At 47.9% G+C, this 11,410-nt stretch overlaps 1 protein-coding gene across 1 annotated transcript; it reads left to right on the forward strand.

Moving 5' to 3' along the window:
* The first annotated feature begins 40 nt into the window (after positions 1-40).
* On the forward strand, positions 41-9,031 carry LOC140903234 (uncharacterized). The gene is made up of 2 exons (XM_073324196.1): positions 41-7,604; positions 8,194-9,031. The coding sequence occupies exons 1-2, from the start codon at positions 7,022-7,024 to the stop codon at positions 8,712-8,714; spliced, it is 1,104 nt and encodes a 367-aa protein (XP_073180297.1). The 5' UTR covers positions 41-7,021; the 3' UTR covers positions 8,715-9,031.
* The last annotated feature ends 2,379 nt before the right edge of the window (positions 9,032-11,410 follow it).

Raw genomic sequence — 11,410 nt, forward strand, 5'->3', positions numbered from 1 at the left:
TTGCCATATTGACAGCCCTGGAAAAGAAATCCTTGTGGGTAGAGCGTCAGTGCACCCTTACCCACACTTTTTGCCCTGTGCCTCAACCAGGATCTTTAGGTACTGCCTAGAAGTGAAAGCATAATGCGCTCTTCATGCCCTTTTAGCCCTTAATGCAAGTGATATGATTGGATTGATGTAGGATCTGGACTGAGACCATTCAATTAATTTCATAGGCTACTGAAGAACCTCAGTAGCTTTAAGAAAAGGAGTACTTGTGGCACCTTAGAGACTAACCAGTTTATTTGAGCATAAGCTTTCGTGAGCTACAGCTCACTTCATCGGATGCATAAAGTGGAAAATGCAGTGAGGATGTTTTATACACACAGACCATGAAAAAATGGGTGTTTATCACTTCAAAAGGTTTTCTCTCTCCACCCCACTCTCCTGCTGGTAATAGCTTATCTAAAGTGATCACTCTCCTTACAATGTGTGTGATAATCAAGGTGGGCCATTTCCAGCACAAATCCAGGGTTTAACAATCCGATGAAGTGAGCTGTAGCTCACGAAAGCTCATGCTCAAATAAATTGATTAGTCTCTAAGGTGCCACAAGTCCTCCTTTTCTTTTTGCGAATACAGACTAACACGGCTGCTACTCTGAAACCTGTCATAAGCTTTAGGTCCACACCAGACTGATCTCGAGTTGAACTGGTAATCTACAGTTGAAAGACTCAATGTACCATTATGAGTCTCCAAAACCCTCTTCTGTCTCTTACATGTGCATGACTATAAGCAGGAATTGATGCATTACGGAGCACTAGCACATTAAATCAGTGATCTGCTTTAGTCTAGAATTAAAGATGGGTTAAGTTTCAAGATTATCAGGCTGCAAAGTAATCTTAAACCCTAAATGTAGCATGTAAACATATTCAAGCTCTCAATTTAAGAGGTGAGGTCAAAGTACATAAATGTCTAACAGAAGAATATATCCATCTCAAAGAAGAGGGTGGGACTAACTCCTCTAAGATTTGGCATTCAGTTATATATAAAATATATATAAAAGCAGTGGCAATATATATATTTTCCCATATGTCCTCATACAAGTCCAGGGAGTGTTACCTCCCCATATCAAGGATCTGATCTATGAAAAAATCCTTCACTGCATAATTCCTCTGGAATCAGCTTTGTGCTGGTTTGAGCAGTGATAGAGGATTAAACTCCAATTGGTTGCAAATTGCTATGTGAGCTAGCTGCTTTATTCAAGAAAGTGCTTCAGGGGCAGGTCTTAGGGAGCTAATGAACTGTGTTATCACCTTCACAGAGCTGGGTTCATATTTGGTTCAGAGTGCAAACTAAACTCGTTTGAACTTGTAGGCTTGCGTGACACTTCATCAACACGTCCAAAATATACCACAGATCTACTCCTACATCAGCCACTCCCACTATGCCCAGATCCTCTCCAAACCCATTCATTGGCTTCCCCTGAACCTCTGTGTCAAATTTAAGCTCCTTGTTCTTACCTTCAAACCCCTGCATAACTTGGCTTCTACCTACCTCTTTGCAAGTAACTAAACAGCCCCAACTTGCTTTTTCTTTCTTCCATGCAGCCTCCTGTTCTGAGGAGCTCCCTCCAACCTGAATTTCCAGTGCCTCTGCTAAGTCCTGTAAACACTTTATTTGGCCTGTAAATCTTAGTGTTAAAACACAGAACTAACCTTCCAGCACCAGCGCTGCTCTGTTGCTATGTGATATCCTTCGACTTTCCATCTTTTGTCTGCTGATTGTGTAGATTGCAAAGCCGGGGCTTGGTCCCTTGTCTGTGCATGTCTAGTTCCAACTTGCTTTTAGCGTTGTCACCATTTTTACCGCAGAGACAACTGGTACATCCGGGGAAGGCTATGGGTCAGAATTGTAGAGACTGGATGAATTAGGTGCAAGCTTCTGAACACAATATAGTTCTATTAATGCTGGAAAATTCCACTCGCAGCATTTCCCATCTCTGCTGCTACCTGCTGTATGAGAGTTATGCTTGTAATCTCAGTACAAATATAACAAACTGTGTGACACTTACGTAGGGAGGAGACAGTTCAAGGAACTCAAACTAAGCCCTTGTGTGTGTCTGTATTTAATTTGGATGCTAGCACTGCCCTCTGATCCCATCTTTAAATGTCACTTGACCATAACTTGACCATAACTCTTTAAAAAAAAAAAAAGAAAAGAAAAAAAAAAGAAGCTAAATTCTGGATTGTCTTTGCTTTGTTTGAACACTCAGCCTTTCTGCTTCTTACACCCAACCACTGCTTCTTGTTCTCCAGCCTCAACTGTTCACCTCTGATACTCCTAGGCTCTGAATCAAGAGTCCACTAGCTTCTGCTAACTCCAGGCCTGGCACTTAGTCGAGCGTTGATAATTCTGGGGTAGAGTTAGCTTTTTTCTTTTTTTTTAAATGGGTGAGGCAAGCAGAAAAAAGTTAAACTGGGATTTTAAATGGTAGGATAGATGCAGAGTGAACAGAGACTCTCCTAGTTGAATAGATAATGCATTGAGAGGTTAACCCCGATTTCTGCCCTCTCCAGAGAAGAATGGTGATTGTAGCCCCCTCCGCACCTTCTGTTGAGCCCCCAGTTTTGCAAAAGGAAAAACTGGAGTGACCATGTGAAGCAGGTTCCTCTGCAATTTCTGGCTGTTCTTGGGGCTGGTAAATTAGTTTCTATAGTGGATTCATTTACACTGATTCTCAGTGCTAAAGCATGGTCTCTGGATGTTAAACAGCTTGTGTTTAAATTGTCCAATCACTGTTAAATGGGGAGGGAAAGCAGATTTTGCAGTGGCACTGTGCTCCTGTTGTGTTAGTGTCACAAATGCCACCTCAGCAGCAAGGCAGGCACTGGCAGAAGAGGAACCGCAAAGCTTAAAGCAAAAAACTGCATTGTGGCCAGCGATCTGAATGGAAGGATTTTACATTTGCTCATTTAAACCAAAGCAAAGAGTAAAATCCTAGGAGTCTGACTTGAAAGCATTGTACGCTCATGTTGCATTGGTGTAACTGACTGCAACAAGGGGCAGGATAATGGAGAATATCTTAACTCTTCTTTATTTATGCTTTTCATCTTGTATTTCGTGCAGCTTGAATGTTCAAGCTTGACTGGATGTGTTGAATTTCTAGACCGGGTTTGCTTTTCAGTTCTCCTGCACTTCAGCTGTTTGGAATTGCAACATGGCAGGGGAACGTTTTAAATGGTTGCACAGGTTTTGTTTAATAAACCATTAAATCTGTTTGAAGTGCAACTGTGCCCAGCAACAGAAACTGAATCAACCCGTGCTAAGAGCTGAGCCAGCATTTGTCGGCAGCACCTTGGCCTAACACTTGTGTGAATCATCTCACAAAGCATAGCGGGCTGGAGGCTCTCCAAATTCTGTGAGCAAGAGAGAAATGACCCAGCGATGGTATTGGAGGAACAGTTCTATTAGGAAATCTGATCTTGGGCATGTCTTCACTGCACTTAACTCAGGGGTTTGGCAGTTGGGTCTAGACTAGTGAAAGCCCTATCTGACTTCTGGGGGCATGTCCCATAGTTCTCTGTGCTGCTGCAGCAGTAAACTGAGATGCTTTGTGATTCTTCCCCAGTGAATTGCAGGGGACACTCTTGTCTGTTCTGGGCACCTGGAGGGAATTGTGGGAAGGCATTGGAGGACTATCTGTACTTGAGTGATCTGGCCTCATCCAAACTAAAAGTGGGTGAGGACCAATCTGAGTGAAAGCAGCACCCAAGTTCTAATCCATGTCCCCAGCTAGCCTGGGTTCAGAGCACCACCAAATTCAGGTGAGAGGGTGTTGTGTGTGGATTGGAGAGGGCTTAGGGGCAACATCTGACTAAGAACCCAGGTTAACTCTGACTTGAAGACATACCTCATGTGTGAGACAAATTTATGTACATCTGTGTCTCTGCTCCCTAGATGAGTGGAAAAAGGACAGACAGTTTTATGGTGCCACTGCTGGGAAGCAAGGAGGCAGCAGTTCTGAAACCCATATAAATCTCAGCCTTGCTGCCTCCCTTAGGTTTTCTTTGCCACCTCATCTTGGAAGCACAGAGGCATTGCCTCATCTTTCCTGCTCTCTCCCTCCATCTGGACTAAGAAAGGACTAGGAGACAAGAAAAAAAGAAGAGTAAGGAGAGAAGCCAGACGCCTGAGATTTCTGCTTCAGCCCAGGGGAGAGGATAAAAAGCAAAGCTCCTAGCTCTGAAGCGGAGCATCCTTCTTCATAGGGGTCTCAGCTGGGGCCAGCCATTTAATCAGACATACTTCCCACCTGAAAATGGCCAAGTGGTCTCCTTCTTCTGAAAGGTGGCTACTTGTGTACCTGGGACTAGCACCCTGCCTAAGCCTTCTGCTTTGCTTCATAGCCTACTCAGCTATGCAGCAGCTTCTCTGCCTCCACCTGGACCTCATGTCTTGTTCTGGTAAGTCCTGCACTGGTGGGGATTTCTTTTGCCTGCCCCCCAAATAGCCTCTTGCCCTTTCTCAGTGGGGATTCCCCTCAACCATCTGCTCCTCATCACCTGCTTTTGCTCCAATTTCTGCAGCCTCTTCATCTTCCTGGGATTCCATCCACTCCTTGTCACCCTCCCAAAACTCACCCCTGTCCAAGCAGCTATATGGTTGGTGTGTAAGCATAAGGACTCAAAATCACCTGACAGCCTTGCTCCCAGCCCCTGGCATAGAGAGCAAATTGTAAGCATAGCCAGTGTGTACTGTGATTATGACTATTTGCTGCTTCCCAGGGCCTAGAGGGAGCTATGAAAAGCAGAGCATAAATTAGAGCAGCCCTGAGGCTGCTCTAACTTACACCAAGGGGGCAGGCAGGGCCTCAGGGTACTCAGAACATGGGGAGACCGCAGGTGAAACAGTTGCTCTTCCCTTCATATCCCCAAGTACAGGAATGGAGTAATTGAGAATTGGTCCCGTTGTGCTATGTTAGATCACTCAGGTTTTATTGAGCCACTGTCATTCAAAATGAAACTATCAAATAGCCTTCTGTAATTTTTCTTTTTTATCTTAAAATGAATTTGGTTAATAACGCTCACAAGGACTCAAATCTATATTCTAGCCAAACAACTAGAATCAAACAGGGATTTTTTTTCTGTGAGAAATGTTGATGAAAATGGAGGGAAACAGTTTTTATGTTTCTCAAACTTTTTCAGCTTTTCTTTGAACAAACAAATTGAAACCTGAACAGTTTTCCATTTTAAACTATTTTTTCCTCCAAAAATTGTAATTTGACCGAAATGGACGCTTTCCCATGAAAATTTCCATTTAGCCAGTAAGGCATTTTTCTGTTAAAAAATGCTTTTTAACAGAAAAATTTTGATCAGCTCCTAACCCAACTTATGAACTTATGCAAAGCATGGGCCGGGTAAATGGTTTGTAGAAACTGCTTAGCCAATACCTAATTCCACACTACTTTTGCCCTCGTTCTCACACTTAACTTTATCATTCAGGTTTTACAACACCCAAAAAGCATTGGTTCCTGATCTCAGTCTCCTGTTATTGGACATTTCCCCATCTCCTTCCCAAGTTGATGGGGAGTGGTTCCAATATTTGTTTCTGGTATGGGCACATGTCTGATCTAAAGTATCTTCTGTGCCACAGGATCCCCAGGCACCATTGAATTGCAGCCATCTCTGGGGTGGGTGAAAGGCGACAGCCAGGACTGACCTACAGTCTAGGGGCGTCTCCTAAAACTTGGGAAATGCCTACTTTGAAACCCACTTCCAGCAAAAACCCCATAAGGTTTGGGCCAGGATCTGTGGGGGCCTAGGGCTGGCCTAGGTGGGTGAATACTTGGCAGGTGGCAGCTACCTCGGGCATGATGGATTGCAGGTGGGGCATGAAGAGCCAGCGCACAGCCCCTACCTCCAGGTAGTGGACAGATGGCAGACCTCTCAAGTGTGTTTGCTTGGATTGAGGTCAAGGGGTCAAACATCCCCAGCATGGAATTGTGGCTGGTGGGGCATCTACGTCTGGGGCAGAAGCCAGGCAGGTATGATGGTGGGACAGAGCACCAGGAAGCAGTTAGGGGGATTGGGAGACCTGTTGTTACCTGTTGTGGCAGGTTGAGCTGGATGAGGACCTGCATGTGGATGGGGCATGCCACAGGGCCCTGGGCATCTACCCAGAGTAGGTGCCCAGGGTAGCCACCTTGGGAAGTAGCCTATGCCAACTGGGGGCTGTGCTCAGCTTGGGGCTAGGCTAGGTGGGTGCCCAGAGGGGACTGGGGTAAGCGGGTGCCTGGAGTAGGGTGGAGGAATAAGTAGGGTTGCCAACAGTCCCTTATTTTTTCGTATCTGTGCTGTGTGCTGCAAGAAATACCCTGGTACAGGTAGCTGAATGCTGGTTGTGATCGGGGGTTGGACTAGATGACCTCCTGAGGTCCCTTCCAACCCTGATATTCTATGATTAGTATTAATAATAATAAATACTGGGAGGAGGAGTGGGGCAGGGGTGCTAAGAAAACAGCCCCAAGCATTGCTAACCAAGTGTGGGAAGGGGGATAGGGCAGAGGAGATGGGGCCAGCCAGGTGAGACCGTAGGGTTGGCCTGGGGTAAGGAGGTGCCCTAGAAATAGACAGGTGAGCCATGAAGCTGATGGCACCCCACGTGCTGCGCCAGCAGGGATGAGTAAGCCCTGGTCTACACTAGGACTTTAGGTCGAATTTAGCAGCGTTAAATCGATGTAAACCTGCACCCGTCCACCCAATGAAGCCCTTTATTTAGACTTAAAGGGCTCTTAAAATCGATTTCCTTACTCCACCCCTGACAAGTGGATTAGCGCTTAAATCGACGTTGCCGGCTCGAATTTGGGGTACTGTGGACACAATTCGATGGTATTGGCCTCCGGGAGCTATCCCAGAGTGCTCCATTATGACCGCTCTGGACAGCACTCTCAACTCAGATGCACTGGCCAGGTAGACAGGAAAAGAACCGCGAACTTTTGAATCTCATTTCCTGTTTGGCCAGCGTGGCAAGCTGCAGGTGACCATGCAGAGCTCATCAGCACAGGTGACCATGATGGAGTCCCAGAATCGCAAAAGAGCTCCAGCATGGACCGAACGGGAGGTACGGGATCTGATTGCTGTTTGGGGAGAGGAATCCGTGCTATCAGAACTCCGTTCCAGTTTTCGAAATGCCAAAACCTTTGTCAAAATCTCCCAGGGCATGAAGGACAGAGGCCATAACAGGGACCCAAAGCAGTGCCGCGTGAAACTGAAGGAGCTGAGGCAAGCCTACCAGAAAACCAGAGAGGCGAACAGCTGCTCTGGGTCAGAGCCCCAAACATGCCGCTTCTATGAGGAGCTGCATGCCATTTTAGGGGGTTCAGCCACCACTACCCCAGCCGTATTGTTTGACTCCTTCAATGGAGATGGAGGCAATACGGAAGCAGGTTTTGGGGACGAAGAAGATGATGATGAGGAGGAGGTTGTAGATAGCTCACAGCAAGCAAGCAGAGAAACCGGTTTTCCCGACAGCCAGGAACTGTTTCTCACCCTAGACCTGGAGCCAGTACCCCCCGAACCCACCCAAGGCTGCCTCCTGGACCCAGCAGGCGGAGAAGGGACCTCTGGTAAGTGTATCTTTTAAAATACTATACATGGTTTAAAAGCAAGCATGTGAAAGGATTACTTTGCCCTGGCATTTGCGGTTCTCCTAGATGTAGTCCTAAAGCCTTTGCAAAAGGTTTCTGGGGAGGGCAGCCTTATTGCGTCCTTCATGGTAGGACACTTTACCACTCCAGGCCAGTAACACGTACTCGGGAATCATTGTAGAACAAAGCATTGCAGTGTATGTTTGCTGGCATTCAAACAACATCCGTTCTTTATCTCTCTGTGTTATCCTCAGGAGAGTGAGATATAATTCATGGTCACCTGGTTGAAATAGAGTGCTTTTCTTCAGGGGACACTCAGAGGAGCCCATTCCTGCTGGGCTGTTTGCCTGTGGCTAAACAGAAATGTTCCCCGCTGTTAGCCACAGGGAGGGGGGAAGGTTGAGGGGGTAGTCACGCGGTGGGAGGAGGCAAAATGCGACCTTGTAACGAAAGCACATGTGCTATGTATGTAATGTTAACAGCAAGGTTTTACCCTGAAAGAGTGTAGCCACTGTTTTATAAAATGTGTCTTTTTAAATACCGCTGTCCCTTTTTTTTTCTCCACCAGCTGCATGTGTTTCAATGATCACAGGATCTTCTCCTTCCCAGAGGCTAGTGAAGCTTAGAAAGAAAAAAAAACACACTCGCGATGAAATGTTCTCCGAGCTCATGCTGTCCTCCCACACTGACAGAGCACAGATGAATGCGTGGAGGCAAATAAAGTCAGAGTGCAGGAAAGCACAAAATGACCGGGAGGAGAGGTGGCGGGCTGAAGAGAGTAAGTGGCGGGCTGAAGACAGGGCTGAAGCTCAAATGTGGCGGCAGCGTGATGAGAGGAGGCAGGATTCAATGCTGAGGCTGCTGCACGACCAAACCAGTATGCTCCAGTGTATGGTTGAGCTGCAGCAAAGGCAGCTGGAGCACAGACTGCCACTGCTGCCCCTCTGTAACCAACCGCCCTCCTCCCCAAGTTCCATAGCCTCCACACCCAGACGCCCAAGAACGCGGTGGGGGGGCCTCCGGCCAACCAGCCACTCCACCACAGAGGATTGCCCAAAAAAAAGAAGGCTGTCATTCAATAAATTTTAAAGTTGTAAACTTTTAAAGTGCTGTGCTTAAAGTGCTGTGTGGCATTTTCCTTCCCTCCTCCACCACCCCTCCTGGGCTACCTTGGTAGACATCCACCTATTTGTGTGATGAATGAATAAAGAATGCATGAATGTGAAGCAACAATGACTTTATTGCCTCTGCAAGCGGTGATTGAAGGGAGGAGGGGCGGGTGGTTAGCTTACAGGGAAGTAGAGTGAACCAAGGGGCGGGGGGTTTCATCAAGGAGAAACAAACAGAACTTTCACACCATAGCCTGGCCAGTCATGAAACTGGTTTTCAAAGCTTCTCTGATGCGTACCGCGCCCTCCTGTGCTCTTCTAACCGCCCTGGTGTCTGGCTGCGCGTAACCAGCAGCCAGGCGATTTGCCTCAACCTCCCACCCCGCCATAAACGTCTTCCCCTTACTCTCACAGATATTGTGGAGCACACAGCAAGCAATAATAACAGTGGGAATATTGGTTTCGCTGAGGTCTAAGCGAGTCAGTAAACTGCGCCAGCGCGCCTTTAAACGTCCAAATGCACATTCTACCACCATTCTGCACTTGCTCAGCCTGTAGTTGAACAGCTCCTGACTACTGTCCAGGCTGCCTGTGTACGGCTTCATGAGCCATGGCATTAAGGGGTAGGCTGGGTCCCCAAGGATACATATAGGCATTTCAACATCCCCAACAGTTATTTTCTGGTCTGGGAATGAAGTCCCTTCCTGCAGCTTTTGAAACAGACCAGAGTTCCTGAAGATGCGAGCATCATGCACCTTTCCCGGCCATCCCACGTTGATGTTGGTGAAACGTCCCTTGTGATCCACCAGAGCTTGCAGCACTATTGAAAAGTACCCCTTGCGGTTTATGTACTCGGTGGCTTGGTGCTCCGGTGCCAAGATAGGGATATGGGTTCCGTCTATAGCCCCACCACAGTTGGGGAATCCCATTGCAGCAAAGCCATCCACTATGACCTGCACATTTCCCAGGGTCACTACCCTTGATATCAGCAGATCTTTGATTGCGTGGGCTACTTGCATCACAGCAGCCCCCACAGTAGATTTGCCCACTCCAAATTGATTCCCAACTGACCAGTAGCTGTCTGGCGTTGCAAGCTTCCACAGGGCTATCGCCACTCGCTTCTCAACTGTGAGGGCTGCTCTTATCTTGGTATTCATGCGCCTCAGGGCAGGGGAAAGCAAGTCACAAAGTTCCATGAAAGTGCCCTTACGCATGCGAAAGTTTCGCAGCCACTGGGAATCGTCCCAGACCTGCAACACGATGCGGTCCCACCAGTCTGTGCTTGTTTCCCGAGCCCAGAATCGGCGTTCCACAGCATGAACCTGCCCCATTAGCACCATGATGCATGCATTGGCAGGGCCCATGCTTTCAGAGAAATCTGTGTCCATGTCCTGATCACTCACGTGACCGCGCTGACGTCGCCTCCTTGCCCGGTATCGCTTTGCCAGGTTCTGGTGCTGCATATACTGCTGGATAATGCGTGTGGTGTTTAATGTGCTCCTAATTGCCAAAGTGAGCTGAGCGGCCTCCATGCTTGCCTTGGTATGGCGTCCGCACGGAAAAAAGGCGCGGAACGATTGTCTGCCGTTGCTCTGATGGAGGGAGGGGCGACTGACGACACGGCTTACAGGGTTGGCTTCAGGGAGCTAAAATCAACAAAGGGGGTGTCTGTACATCAAGGAGTATTTCAGGCAGGACTTCACGGAGGGTTCCAATAAGAAATGGTGCACCTAAGTTATCGTTCTTATTGGAACAAGGAGGTTAGCCTGGCCTCTGATTGATACATGGCTAGATTTACCTTGCTGCACCTTCTCTGTGAGTGACTGCAGTGTGACCTAGAGGAATGAGTCCCCTAGACAGGGAAGGAGGCAAATGAGTACAAAACAAATCTGGTCTATTTCTTGTTTTGACCCACTCCATCTATCTTTTACATCTTTGGCTGGCAGCAGACGGTGCAGAAGGACTGCATGCCATCCACATCTCATGGCTGCTCGGCAGAAGATGGTACAGTACGACTGCTAGCCATCCTCATCTCTTGCCTGCCTGGCAGAAGATGGTACAGTACGACTGCTAGCAGTCCGTATCGCCTGCCCGCTCACCATAAGACGGTTCAATAGGACTGACTGCAGGACTAAAGAGAATGACCTGGTCAAGTCACTCCAAATTTAGTCCCTGCGCCCATGTCTGCCCAGGCGCTCCCAGCCGACGTGGCCAGGAGCACCTCGGACACGACAAGGATGACTACCAGTCGTATTGCACCATCTGCTGCCAGAAGGCAATGGGTTGCTGCTACTGTGCAGCAAAGCCATACCACGTCTGCCAGCACCCAGGAGACATAGGGTGACGGTTACCTGAGCGGGCTCCATGCTTGCCGTGGTATGGCGTCTGCACAGGTAACTCAGGAAAAAAGGCGCAAAATGATTGTCTGCCCTTGCTTTCACAGAGGGAGGGAGGGAACGGGGGCCTGACGATATGTACCCAGAACCACCCGCGACAATGTTTTAGCCCCATCAGGCATTGGGATCTCAACCCAGAATTCCAATGGGCAGCGGAGACTGCGGGAACTGTGGGATAGCTACCCACAGTGCAATGCTCCGGAAGTCGACTCTAGCCTCGGTACTGTGGAAGTGCTCCGCCGAGTTAATGCACTTAATGCACTTAGAGCATTGTCTGTGG

This window comes from Lepidochelys kempii, chromosome 25 (genome assembly GCF_965140265.1).
Source record: "Lepidochelys kempii isolate rLepKem1 chromosome 25, rLepKem1.hap2, whole genome shotgun sequence".
NCBI classification, from domain to species: domain Eukaryota; kingdom Metazoa; phylum Chordata; order Testudines; family Cheloniidae; genus Lepidochelys; species Lepidochelys kempii.